Source organism: Crinia signifera, chromosome 2 (genome assembly GCF_055691185.1).
Source record: "Crinia signifera chromosome 2, ASM5569118v1, whole genome shotgun sequence".
Lineage (NCBI taxonomy): Eukaryota > Metazoa > Chordata > Amphibia > Anura > Myobatrachidae > Crinia > Crinia signifera.
The window spans coordinates 368,236,400-368,251,360 of NC_139218.1; the positions used below are offsets into that span (position 1 = coordinate 368,236,400).

Genomic DNA, 14,961 nt, shown 5'->3' on the forward strand with positions numbered 1-14,961 from the left:
CTATTCTCACTCCACGCCCTAGTGGATAGTAGGGGTATGAAAAGGTCGGAGGACGCGTACCGCCGCCCCTCGCGGGCTCGCTGCGCTCGCCACGCTTCGGGTTGGTCTCAATAGCGGGGTGGCGTTAACGGTGGTGGGGGGCCATGAAACCTTTTTTTTTAAAACATATCCAATGTGAAATGGCCATATTGGCCAATTTCACATTGTCATTTTATTTTAACATTGCTGTCTATGGGAAATCGGGTCCATCGCGTCTTTTAACATTACTGTCTATGGGAAATCGGGTCCATCGCGTCTTTTAACATTACTGTCTATGGGAAATCGCGGGCATCGCGTCGGTCGGGTGTCCTTAAGTTAACTAAACTTAAGGACAAAATCGGCAGCCCGGATAACTCACAAGTACCCAAAAAACTGGGGTTATAGACTCCATTTGTGGCAGTTCTCCTCAGGTTACTGCAACTGTAAGGCTGCATTCACACATTGCCTTTTGACAGCATGCAGTTAAACAGGATCCTGTTTAGAAGGATGAAGCTTCTTGCATTTATACACATCCTGTTTAGCAGGATGCGGCAGGCTTTTGTATGTAAGTCTTGAGTATGCATCCTTCTAAACAGCTCATGTTTGACTGCGTCCTGCTAAAAGGCAATCTGCAGACGCAGCCATAGACTTAAGCCCCGTACACACGGGGGAGATATCTTGCTCAGTTTCTCCTTTTCATCACTGACCAGAGATGGTCGCTGATGAAAGGGAACCTCTGCCGGCGGTACCGCAGAGGTAATCAGCTGGTCGCAGGAGCTTGCGGTTAGAACCAGCGATTAGAACGGGGCTGAAAACGGGAGCGCGCACCCGGCGATTTATCGCCGGGCACACTCCCATCAATAGTAATATGGTCGCCTGCGACCATACTTCCAGAGATTTCAGCCCCTATCGCCCCCCGTGTGTACACAGCTTTACATGTCTCCTTCCTGCCAAAAGGGACCTGTCAAAAGGCAATGTGTACACGCAGCCTAAGTAAAGTAACAGTTGTTCTCCACAGCCTCCAACTGTGTAAATATATATTTACACTTTGATGTCAGCCTCAATAACATCACATGTCTGAGTTAAGTTTTATTTATATAGAGCACTTTCTCCAACAGGACAGTATTTGATGTTGCTTATGTAGTCAAAATCTAATCGAACATGAACTGTTTTCAGCCGATCCACAGCATCAAAATCGAAATAGAAAATAGAATGCACTGTACTATACTCTAAATAGAATGTGTACACTGCGCCGTGCGATTAGATCCTGATTGCATCCCCATCAAATCGGGATTTAATAGAAAATTAATTGCAACATGTGTTCGGGGCTTAGTTTTCATTGAAGAAAATGTGTTCGGGGCTTAGTTTTCATTGAAGAAAATAGAATACAGGTAATAAATATTACCAGCAGTCAATAGATATCAGTCTATCCTGGGCTAAGTATTATACAGCCACAAAGGACTGTGGTGCTCCAACAGTACAGTTACAGGGCACATGCAGTCCCTTTAACAACATTAACCTACAGTTTCCTCATGTGATGTTATTGAGGCTGGCATTCACAATAACATAGACATGTGGGGTGACATTCTATGGGATGCGATTTGGCTTTTTTTGCGGTAATTAGACCGCAAAATGGCGATATCGCATTTTCCCATTAAATCGTTAATTTAATGGGATGCGCTAAGGGACTGAAATCGCATATTATGTGCGTTAAGGTATGCAGAGTAATTCGCATTTTTATCGCATCCAGATGTTTTCGTATAGAAAAGTATACAATTCGCTTATTTAATGCAATGCGCATTTGCACATCGCATTATTTAGGTGCCTAATTTTCGCACTTATTTCAGACCAGGGTCTGTTTGGCGAATTAGCCAGAACCCTGCACAGATCGCAATGTTCTGTGCAGGGTTCTGCTGTAAAAAATAAAACAAAGGGTTAAAAAAAAAACGAGCGCGGGGTCCCCCGCCCGAGTATAACCAGACCCGGGCTCACTGAGCCGGTGCTGGTGACATAAAATCAGGGTCCCCGACAAATAGGGGTCCCCTTGATTTCATGAAACCAGCACCAGGCTCAAGGTCCGGTGCTGGTTCCCAAAATACGGGGGACAAAGTGACTAGGGGTCCCCCGTATTTTAAGAACCAGCACCGGACACAACCAGCCAGCAGGGTAATGCCACAGCCGGGGGAAACTTATTATATAAGCTCCCGCGGCCAAAGCATTAACCCCCTGGCTGGTCAGCATAAGCAGGGGTCCTGGGGAAGTGGGGACCCCCCCAATGAAGGGGTCCCCCCCCTCCAGGACTTACCAGCCCATGCTGATAGTCCGGGGCTGTCCCCGATGCCCCTGGGCGGTGGGCATCGGGCTGATGGCTTGTGTAAAAAAAGAAGTAAAACTATTGTTTTATACTGGCGAACTATGAGTCCCAGCAAGCCTACCCCGCATGCTGGGATTTGGAGAACCACAAGTCCCAGCATGCGGGGCATTAAAGGGCCCGCTGGCACTTGTAGTTCAGCAGTACAAAAAATAGTTAACAAAATCACACTGACACACTGTAAAATAAAAGTTTAATACATACAAAACACACACACACTGATACTTACCTACCTTGAGCCCTACCTTGAGCCTTTATTCACCACCAAACGCTCCTTGATAAAGGTCCATGTTCTTAAGGACCGAAACGTCGGGGCTATGGTAAAATCGGGATTTACCTGACATACTTTGTTGAAAATTAAAACGACTTTATTTTTTATCAAAAAGTATCATTCTTTGATAAAGTGGAGAGTGCTTGCGTCTCTTTATGAGAATCTAGCTACATATTGGAGGACGGATTCCTGTCTGGACTCCTTCGCATGCACCCCACAGCTGATCTATCACCCCCAGTGTGAGTGCGGTCTTTCCTTGGAGTATATATATATATATATATATATATATATACACACACACACACACACACACACACACACACACACACACACACACACACACACATACATACATACATACATACATACATACATACATGCATACATACATACATACATACATACCACATGAAAAGCCTGTGTTTGTCCCTCTGCCCCTTACTTTGTAGGAGACCTCACAGTCGTAGTGCTGCCTCTGATTAAAAACCCTCCCATGACTAAGCTGCTGCTGCTGTTCTCCATGGACCTGAGAAGCATGTAATGAGCTCCACCAATCAGAGTTCAGCACAAACCTCTCAGCCTCTGCCCTCTGGTGCAAAGTGTCATGGGACTTAGTCAATTCCCAGTAATGCACAACACACTTGTGCAATCAGTGTGCCTTGGCTTCCGATGCTCAGCTCCATTAATCATTGTCACATTGGCAGATCGGTGAAGCTGCAGCATTACCCCGCACCCATGCACAAAACCTTTAGCTAAAAAAAAAATATGCAACCACAGGGGGCCCCTAGCTAGAGGGGGGCCCAGGGGCACTGACCCCTTGTGCCTCCATTATAATCCGGCCCTGATTGTACATCAGTATAAAACATTGTTAGTCCCACTTATATACTGTATACTGTATTTAGACACCCTATGCAATGAATAGGAAAGTACACTATTTACTCTAGAAATGATAATCAGTATTTGATCAGCAATGTTTACTAAGTAGTGATGTGACTGTGGTGTGATCTGTGATGTTGTTAGAAATATCCGAGGACGCGGTATAGAAGCATTTACCAGACTGCAATACGGGACCAGTTGGAGATTTACCACAAGATGTAAGTAGCTACTGTGAGAAGAGAATTGTGTCCATGCAAAATGTCGCAGGAGCTAACCAGGTTTGTTGCTTTGGGTATGGATCATTAGGTAGACAGCATTAAGGTCGACATGCATTTAAGTCGACATGCAGGAAGGTCGACGTGACTGTAGGTCGACATGGGTTAGGTCGACAGGGTCATTAGGTGGACACAAGCATTAGGTCGACATGGGGAAGGTCGACAGTCAAAAGGTCGACATGGGGTTTTTCATATTCCTTTTGTCCCGAATTTCGACACAGTCGACTTGAACACTGAGCTGCGTTTGCCATGCTTTGGGCACTATTTAATTCTCCCACCACGCCCTAGTGGATGGTAGGGCATGAAATACCGCCTGTCGGAACATGTCGGCTCAAAACAAAAAGGTGAAAAACCCCATGTCAACCTTTTGACTGTCGACCTTCAAACATAGCAATGGACTAGAGAGTAGCTGCCAGGAGGAAGAAACAGGAGCCTTACCATGAAGTGGGAGATTGTGAGCTTTTAAAGTGCAGTACTGGTTCTATCTTGTTTGTGAATTATTTATTATAATATTTTTAACCTTTTCCTGACCACTTATCTTATTTAAATGTTTGAAACAGCCTATACTATAGACAATCTGTACTGTTACATATTAATACTGTATTCCAGTATCCAGTGTATAAAAAGACCAATTTTCAGGGCTGTTACCGCTCCCCCAGACTCCCGTACTTATTTCAATGCCCTGCTGAGTAGGAGATTTCGTACTACTGTACATTTGGAAACCCCCTCTAAAAATCCTGCGTTTGCCACTTATCTGTACGGTTTAAGTACTGACTTTGCAGCAAAGTAACCATCTACCTGCCAGCCTGAAAGCTTGCCAGCTCTACTTGGGTTGTTCTGAAACCACTGACTGTGCTGCTGCACCAGTGGAGAATCCTCCTGTTACTGCCATAGGGATGTGTATGGAGGGTATGTCATGCAGGGAAATGTACAGTACTGAGCAAAATATATAACAAGAGGAATTAAGTAGAAAGATACAAGCGAAACCAGAATGATTTAAACTCTGCTTTAAACCTCGCTATAAAGTTGTGAGCACTACAGATATTCTATGTAAAGACATATAATATAAGTGAGTGTCGGGATTTCGGCAGGCAGGATTCAGGCGTCGGAATTTTTACCGCCGGGATTTCGACCGCCGAGAATTCAAATGCTTCCCGACATAAAACAATACACAACAATATAAAAAAAAAAAAATTAAGTCTCATTGGCTTCCTCAGATGACGAGCTGCTGCATTAGTGTTGATGGCGCTTTTAAATAGCGTGTATCTGCTGGTTCGCATGTGTATCTATAATGGCACTTTGGTAATATTTACCCTTCGGAGTCCAGCGGCAGGAGTGCAGCAGAAATCACCGCAAGAATGGCCGTGCTCTAGTGCTCAGACACTACAACACAGCAGAGGTTCCCACCTGCGCAGAAGGGTCTGAGCACTAGAGAGCTGAGACCCGACTGCTCCCGGCCCCACTCCCAGCAGAGACGCTCTCTTAAGACACTGGGGAAGACCACTCACTCAATCTTTAATTCCTTGTAGGAATTTATACAATCAATAATAATAATAATAATAATAATAAGTATTGAGATTAACACAGTGGTCATTTGTTTTTAATCCCTCAATTTTTTTACTTTTTATACTATTATTTTAACAATTTTTTGCTTGATTTAGAGTTGATCACAAAAGCAAAATCTTTCATACATTATATGGGCAATACCATGCTGCACTGTAGGTGTAGCAGATGTAACATGTGCAGAGAGACTTGCATTTGGGTGGGTTATATCGTTTCACTGCAGGGCAAATACTGACTGCTTTATTTTAACGTTGCAATTTAGATTTCAGTTTGAACACACCTTACCCAAATCTAACTCTCTCTCTGCACATGTTACATTTTTTTTTTGCCCTCTGCAGTGCACATACTGTACTGTAATTTTGTCCATTTGGAAAAAATGTGGCTTTTGCAATAAACTGAATCAGGCCCTTCATTGCCTAGAGGAGAGTCATAATGTGTGTGGAAGAGCATTCCATAGGGTGGGTGCTGACAGACGAAAATCCTGCAAGTTTAATCAGGAGTGAGTAATGAGTGTGGATGACAGACGCAGGTCTTGTGTAGAGCGGAGAGGTCAGGAGGGGATATATTTGGGACTATGTAAAAACCGGACCCGGACTAAACCCCGGACCGCCGGACAGGACCTCAAAATATGCAGTCCAGAGCTTGTAGTGTCCGGTCCAGGGGTGTCCCATCCGTGGGGTGTCTTTTCCAGAGGGGTCCCTGTGATAGCTATCATCAGGGACATGGGGAAGGGGAGATTACAGCCTCCCCATGGGGTCTGTACTGTCCGTTTTTTGCTACATGCCTGGACAATACAGGGAGGCTTTATTCTCCCCCTCCTCCTCTCCCTGGTGACAGGTGTCACAGGCATCACCCCTAGACAGCACACCCCTGGACAGGACACCCTCTGGACTGGACGCTACAAGCTCCGGACTGCAGATTTTTATGTCCGGCCCGGCGGTCCGGGGTCTTGCTCTGGTCCGGTTTTTACCCATACCCGATATATTTTGAGATAAGCAAAGAGATATGTCGGTGTAGTCAGAGTAATGGGTTTGTATGTAAGTAGAAGTATTTTATATTGAATGCAGCAATATACAGGCAACCAATGGAGAGACTGACAGAACGGATTAGCAGACGTTGAAAGTCTAGCCAGGAAGATCAGCCTAGCAGCTGCATTCAAAATGGCTTGTAGTGGTGAGAGTCTTTTTTAGGAAGAACGGTAAGGAGGCTTTTGCAGTAATCAATGCGTGATATGAGTGCATGGATTAGAGTTTTTGCAGTATCTTGTTTAAGGTAGGGACAAATTGGGAATATGTTTTTTAATGCATGTAACATGATTTAGAGACAAATTTAATGTAAGGAATAAAGGACAGTTCAGAGTTGAGGATCACCCCTAGGCAGCGAGCTTGTGGAGTAGGATTGATTGTTATGTTCTCAACAGTAAGAGAGAGATATCAGGTTTGTAACTACTCTTGGCTGGTGGGAATATAATTCATTCTATTTTGGAAATGTTGAATTTTAGGTGGCGAGATGACATCCAAGATGAAATGTCAGAAAGGCATTCAGAGACACGGAGCAATACTGATGGTGACAATTCAGGGGAGGATAGATAGATTTGAGTATCATCAGCATACAAATGATACTGAAATCTGAAAGAGTTGATTAGTTTGCCAAGAGAGGAGGTATAGACTGAGAGAAGCAGAGGACCTAAGACTGAGCCTTGTGGTACACTCCAGCTGACAGAGGTAGTGAGGAGGAGGTAGAATCAGAGAAGCAAACACTGAAAAAGCGATTAGATACAGTGGTAGGAATAGAATCAAGAAAGGGCTGTGTTCTGAAGACCTAATGATTGTAGTGTTTGTAAGAGAAGAGTGTGGTCAACAGTGTCAAAGGCAGCAGAGAGATCTAAAAGACTAAGAAGTGAGAAATGGCCTTTAGATTTAGCAGTGGCCAGATCATTGACTACTTTAATGAGTGCTGTCTCAGTGGAGTGTTGGGAGCGAAAGCCTGACTGAAGTGGGTCCAATAAGTCATAGTAGTTAAGAAAGTGTGTGAGGCGAGTGTAGGCAAGTCTCTCAAGTAGCTTGGAGAGACTTGGGAGCTGAGAGATAGGACGGTAGTTAGAGAGACAGTTTGGATCAGAATTTAGTTTTTTTTAGAACGGGATTAATAAGTGCATGCTTGAACAGAGAAGGAAAGATACCAGTAGAGAGAGAGGTTACAGATTTTAGTTAAATTTGGGATAAGCATAGGAGACAGAGCTTTACTGACTTGTAAGGATATAGGATCAATAGGATCAATAGAAGATTTAGTGGAGTAGGAAGATGAGAAGAGTGTGAATACTTCATCCTCACTTGTGGGGTCAATTGAGGAGAAAGTGGCAAAGGGCTCAGGAACGGAAGTAAGCAAGTCACTGGCTGAAGAAGAGCATGCCATTTCATCTTTTATTTTAGCAATCTTGTCCTTGAAGAAGGAAGCAAGTTATTGTGCACAGATAGTATATGGTGGGGAGGGTGAGGGAGGGTAAATAAGTTATTTAAATTTATTAAAAAGTCGCTTGGGTTTTGTGGCATGAGAAGAGATGAGAGATTGAAAACAGTTTTGTTTAGCAGTGTCCAGAGCATAATGATAGGAGTGGTAGATAGTCTTATATATGAGGAAGTCACTTGGATTTCGACATTTACGCCACTGACGTTCAAATCTATGTGATAGTTTTTGAAGGAGTCTTCTTAATTTACAGTGCCACGGTTGGCATCTAAGCCTATGTGGATTGTGAAGAGTAGCTGGAGCAACTTCATTGAGAGCTGTTTGTAGAGTCTGGTTCTGGTGGGATACAGCTGTCTCAGGACAGACAAGTGTAGAAATGGGCGAGAGCTAATCTCCTGATCCACACATCTTCACTTGGTGTCTCCCAGTTGACCTTCTTCACCTACTGTTGTGATATTTCTGATTTCTCCAACTTCCTATTATACCTTTCACCTACTTTATTTTAACTTATCCTCTCTGCTTCTCCACATCCTAAAACTGTTATCACTAAGCATAACATTGAGGCTATTGGCACCACTTCCCTATCCTCCCTCTATGACCCACCTCTCCCTCCTATTTTCTCTCTCATGCCCTGAACAAGCCACTTCCTTATATAATACATCCCTTTCTTTTGCTCTTGACTCTGTCGCTCCAACGACCACTATTCACTCTTGAAGATTAAACATCAACCCTGGCACACCAAATGAACCAGATACGGTATCTGGAAACAAAAACCTCATATACTGCTGAGCGACAGTTGAAGATATCACACTCTAAGGCAGACTTTCTCCATTTTGCCACTGTCAATGCCATCCCCTGACCACCTCCACATCCCCTCCCCACCTCACTCTCTGTTCTTGACTTTGCCACTTATATCACAAACAAAGTTGACTCCATTACATCAGTATATCACATCCCACCAGACCACCAGCAACCAGCCACCTAATTTTCCTTACCACTCCTCCCAGTCTCTCTTATCACATCCTTCTTCCATGTATCTGGTGAGGAAGTCATGGCCTTCATCCATTTTTCCACTTCTATTATGATTGACTCATTTGGCCTCCAATACCACCTCTATGCTGATGACACACAAATCTACCTCTCCTCTCCTGATCCCCACTGGTCTCTCTCAGGTTTCCAACTGCCTCACCACCATTTCCTCCTGGGTGTATGAGTGCTCTCTGAAGCTCATTATGGACAAAACTGAACTCATTATCTTTCCCACACCTAGAGTTATACACCCTTCTAATATTTCTATCACTGTCAACAACACCGTCATCTCCCCGTTCCCCAAATCCGCTGCCTGGGTGTCACTCTTGACTGCTCCCTCTCCTTTGCACACCACATCCAAGCTCTGGCCCATTATTGTCGGTTTTAGTTATGCAACGTTGCTCGCATCAGGCCTTTTCTCTCCCACAGTGCAACTAAACTTATTATACACTCGTATTCGTATTGATGTGCTATCAATACGAATACGAATTGTCGTATTTTCGGGATAGTAAATGTCAAAAATAAGTGTATTTCTGGATACAAATACAACTATTTATTACAAATTTCCGTTAGTAAATTTCCCCTAACAGAGTCATCTCTAATTCCATTGCTCCAAATATCTTCAACCTCATCTTCATTCATACTCCCTCCTGCCCTCTACAGTTGGCCGACGACTGTCATCTCTCCTCCACCCTGATCACTGCTTTCCATGCTAGAGTTCTGGAATTTGCCCATGCTGCATACCCCTTCAAAAGAACACACTCCCTCGCTCAATTAGACTCTCCCTGACCTTGCAAAGCTTTAAACAGGCAATGAAAACTCACCTATTCATCAAAGCGTACCCTTCCGCTGCATAACCTAGTCCTAAGGCTGGTCTTCCGACCCCCCTGCCTCATGCCTTGACCATCTCTGCCTGCTTATATAGAGTGTAAGCACCTCAGAGCAGGGACCTCTTCCCTCCTGTTATCAAAGCCCTCTTCTCTTCACATTTCACTTACACCTCTCCCATACTCAAACACTCAGCGACCATCTTTGTCCACATACTCATTTCCATCTTTGGCCACCAGCCCCTAGTAGTACATTGATCAAGTCCTCCTCACTACTTACATTTAAGCTGTAATGAATTGTGGCAGTCTTTTTTACCTGTACTGTATTTTTGTTATTTATTTACTGTAATGTTAAGATTTGTCTCCCTGTACTGTTCCTTTGTACAACTCTGCTAAACACTTGTGGCGCCTTATAAATAAAATAATAAAAATAATAAATAATAATTACCTCCCTTCTTGACCCTAAACCCTCCTGCCTACTCTGCTGCCTACAGTACCTCCTTCTGCCTGTTCTTATCTAGCACACCTCCACTATCTATCCCTCTCAGCAGGCACTGTCCCCTCCACCTTTAAGCACACTCCCATCTCCCCTATTCTTAAAAGAATACCCACCCTCTCCAATGACAATGACCAATCTCTCTTCTCCTTTTTACCTTCAAACACCTTAAGCATGTTGTCTTCAACTGCCTTACTGTCTTTCTTTCCTCTCACTACCTGCTTGAACCATTTCAGTCTAGCTTTCATCCTCTCCACTCCACTGAAAACTGCCCTTTTAAAAGTTTGCAGCAACCTCCATGCTATCAAGTCTATGGGCTGCTTATTCTACTTAACGTCTCTACTGCTTTTGCACTGTGAATCACCCTCTCCTTTTGCAAATCCCTCACTCCCATGTTCTAAATGATACTGCCCTCTCCTGGCTGTCCTCCCTCCTCTCCCTTACCCCACACTTCCACAAACTGTAGATGTCCTCCAAGGTTCGGTTCTTGGTCCTCTCCTTTTCTCTCTCTATAGATCCTCTTTTGGTGAACTCATCACCTCTTTTGACTTTAAATATCATCTCCATGCTTATGATACTCAAATGTACATTTCCTCCCCTTACCTCTCCCCATCTCTCCTCACTTGTGTCTCCTACTGTCTATCTACATCTGTTCTTGGATGCCACAATATCTTCCCCTAGTGGAGCCCACGGTACTTTTGTAGTTTCACGGCGCCAGCATGGAGCCGGGTGTACGCTCGCCACGAAATATGTCCAAAAAAGTAACTTAACTCCATGCCAACATGGATAGTTCATACCTCCACTATCCATGTAGGCATGGAGTTGATTTTAAATAGCCTGGCGAGCATAGCGAGCCACCGAGCCCGCAGCATGGGCGAGCGAAGCGAGCCCCGCAAGGGGACTCAGACGCACGGCGCCATGCTGGCACCGTGAAACTACACAAGTACCGAGCCCACAAACACCTCAGAAATTGTTACACCCCCAGATAGCACCCTATCCTGTCCCTTTAACAAATGTCACAATGAGTAGAGATGAGCGCCTGAAGGTGGCCATACATCAGAAAGATATTTTACCCAATCATACAATCTCAATTGATTGTCAGATGGATTGTATGCAGATTGTGTGTACATTGTGTGTACAAAAACCACCAAGGACTGCCGGGGAATTGAAGGTAAATTGGACACAATCATGAGCGCAATCGATCTTAAGATCGATCTTTCTGATGTATGGCCAGCATTAGATGCGTATTTGCAGCATCAGATACTCTGCTCTGTAAGGTTGTTTTGTGTGGCAGAAAGGAGGGGGACGGGACAACTACTCTGGGCAGAGCCACATCTTAAATAAAAAGTCACTGTTGGATGGATGGCTTCACAGGTGTGCCGTGCTACTGGGAATTTTCCCTGTAGGGTCTATGGCCAATCCGCCTCTGCCCCTACTCCTGCCACTCTATCTCTGAAATTCTCTAAAGCTCTACCCTAGACTCTCCACCTCTCTACCAAACTTCAAAAGGGTTTCGAAGACCCACTTCACCATACCCAGTCTAATCTCATCTTAACCATCTATTCCATGCTCACAGTCTACCCCATCTGTATCACGTCTGTCTGTCTGCCCCTCCCCTTTAGAATGTAAGCTCTCACGAGCAGGACCCTCTCCCCTAGTTTGCTGTTTCTTCTCTTAGAATATGTCCTACTCCATACTCCCATCTGTATAGCAAATAAAATAACCCTCTGTTTCTACCACCCTGATTGTTTCACTGTCCTGTCCCTTGAAGCAACAATGTTTATATACCATGTACTTGTACTCGATTGTATTCAACTGTAATGTAGGGTACACACCAGTGCGACCCGCTCACGATGCACATCGTGAGCGGGTCGTCAGTGTCTCGTCCGACCCGCTCACGGTGACGCGGGGGGGCACGACCCGCTCACGATGTGCACCGTGAGCGGGTCCGATCCGATGGCGACCTGCACCCGGCTGTATGGTCGTCATTGAGATCCTACCTGCAGCAGGTAGGATCTCAATAACGACCGACCGACCCGCGGGACCGCGCATCGGATCGGTATCGGTCCACACCAGGTCAGAAAAGGGCCCAATCAGCACACAATCTACATCCAATTGATCGGAATTGGATCTAGATTGTGCGGATCGGGCCCTAGTCGTCCTGGTGTGTACCCAGCATTAGTCACTGTTTCCTGTTTTGCTTATGTACTCTGCAATTGGGCGTTGTGGATCCCTTTTGGTGCCATAATAATAATAATAATAATAATAATAATTGTTTGTGAGATAGGTAGTACTGTTTCTCTTAAAATATATATCTAAAGAACCATGTATTGAAGATAAATGAAGTGTACTAAATGGAAAATTCCCTAAATATGGGAAAATAGAGACATAATTGTACCAAATATAAAAATAGTTCTATGCGGAAACCATCATTTTCTCTTCAAGTTGTGTAGGATACTATACTTTGAAACATTTTAAATTCTGACTGCTTTGGTTTCTTACACAGTTGCTTTTGTGAGAATCATTGTCTAAAGACATGCCGACCTACAAGCTTAAAATTGCAACTGGGACTGACCTGAGTGCCGGGACCTTTGTAGAAGTTTCCATTGTTCTTGTGGGAGTCGAGGGAGAAAGTGCAAAACACCAACTGCCTAATAAGTGGAGCAACTTCATACGTGGAGCAGTAAGTGTCCTATGGGAGTCTGAATAATAATAGTAATAATGAATACTATGGGGGAAATTTACGAAGCACAAATGACTACAAATAGGTCTATTTGTAGCCATTTGTGGTCATATACGGCCGTAAAGTCCTATTTTTCTAATGTATTATGGCAGATGTACGTCTATTCGTATTGTTATTATAGGCATATGCATATTTATATTTTTAAAATAACTAATGCATACGCCAATGAAAGAATACAAATACAAATTATTCTTTATTACTGTTAAGTTATGTATAATGGGATAATGCACCAACACATAGGTGTGTTTACTTACCACCGATTAACCCATGTATCTGTAACTATAGGACTCGCTGGATTGCGGAGACTATTAAGTATTGCTATACACACATTTGTAACTATGGGCCTTATTTTGGTTCATTCTTTCTGACAAAATCCTTCTTAGATGGACAAAACCATGTGCACTGCAGGGGGGCAGATGTAACATGTGCAGATAGAATTAGATTTGGGTGAGTTATTTTGTTTCTGTGCAGGGAAAATACTGACTGCTTTATTTTACACTGCAATATAGATCTCACTTTGAAGTAAAACCCCCACCCAAATCTAATTCTCTCTGCACAAGTTACATCTGCCCCACCCGCAGTGCACATGGTTTTGTCCATCTAAGAAGGATTTTGTCAGAAAGAATGAACTAGAATAACCCCCTTTGTCTCTAATGAAAAAATCAATAAAAACCTTTGAAAACAAAATATTACAAAGAATATGCCTATGACACATAGGGCCTTATTCTAGTTCACTCTTAGAGGAAAATTCCTTCTCAAATGGACAAAACCATGTGCACTGCAGGTGGGGTAGATGCAGTGGCGTAACTATGCCTCCGCAGCCCCCGCTGCGGCGGGGAGGCGCAGAGTAACTATGGGCGCCGGGGGGGCTGCGGTGCTATAGTTACCCACTGCGCTGCTGCCTGGCCGCATCTGCTGTCACTCCCGTCACTCGCTCCCGGCTCCGGCTCCTGCTGATAATGAAAACTGACACTTAGAAAATGGCTGCCCCCGTATTGAGACAGTTTTGGCAGCCATTTTCTAAGAGTCACTTTTCATTATCAGCAGGAGCCGGCGCCGGGAGACTGGACGGGACAGTGACCACAGATGCGGATCTGTCAGGTATGGGCATGGGGAGGGGCGCCGAGGGGAGGAAGAGGGGGAGGGGGGCGCCGAAAAAGTTTGGCGGGGGGGGGCTCAAAATATATAGTTACGCCACTGGGTAGATGTTACTTGTGCAGAGAGCGTTAGATTTGGGTGGGGTTTATCTTCAAAGTGAGATCTATATTGCAGTGTAAAAATAAAGGAGTCAGTATTTTCCCTGCATGTGCAGGGTAAATACTGGCTGCTTTATTTTTACACTGCAATATAGATCTCACTTTGAAGTAAAACCCCACCCAAATCTAATTCTCTCTGCACAAGTTACATCTGCCCCACCCGCAGTGCACATGGTTTTGTCCATCTAAGAAGGATTTTGTGTGAACTAGAGTGAACTAGAAGGCCCATGATCTGTGTCACAAGATTTTATTTATATTATTTTACTAGTTTGAAGTATTTATACTAGTTTTAGAGACATTGATAAGCATGCCTCCCACAAAGAACTGTACGGGGATGAAACGGGGGTGGGGCTAAGCAGTGGGCTATAAAAGCCCATTAGAAATAACACCAACAGCGGAACTTAACCCCTTCCCGACATTTGACGTATATATACGTCATGGCCGGGATGTACTTCCCGACACATGACGTATATATACGTCATGACTTTAAACTGTCCCCGCGTCTATAGACGCGGTGACAGTTTAAACATGTCTGCTGTCCCTGACAGCAGACATGTCCCTGCATGCCCAGGGGGGGTGGCGATGCCTCCCCCCCGTCGGCGATCGCTGTGATTGGCTGTTCAATGTGAACAGCCAGTCGCAGCGTTTTCCTGTGTTACCGGCGAATCAGACGCTCGGTAACACAGGTGTCAATCACCGCCGGGGGTGAGGGGGCATGAGGGGGTCACCGGTGATGACCACACCTCACCCCACCTCACCCCACCTGCCCC

At 44.5% G+C, this 14,961-nt stretch overlaps 1 protein-coding gene across 5 annotated transcripts in view; it reads left to right on the top strand.

Annotated features, from left to right (window-relative positions):
- Positions 1 to 3,609: 3,609 nt before the first annotated feature.
- The window catches only part of LOC146058042 (polyunsaturated fatty acid lipoxygenase ALOX15B-like), a 100,699-nt gene continuing 89,347 nt past the window's right edge, over positions 3,610 to 14,961 (top strand). For 4 of the 5 annotated variants that reach the window (XM_083170004.1, XM_083170003.1, XM_083170005.1 and 1 more), the window contains exons 1-2: positions 3,610 to 3,754; positions 12,699 to 12,875. In XM_083170004.1, coding sequence (XP_083026130.1) covers positions 12,729 to 12,875 — 147 coding nt within the window. In that variant the 5' untranslated portion in view covers positions 3,610 to 3,754; positions 12,699 to 12,728. Of the gene's footprint in view, positions 3,815 to 12,698; positions 12,876 to 14,961 lie in introns of all 5 variants that reach the window. The other variant, XM_083170002.1, reaches the window with a different exon arrangement.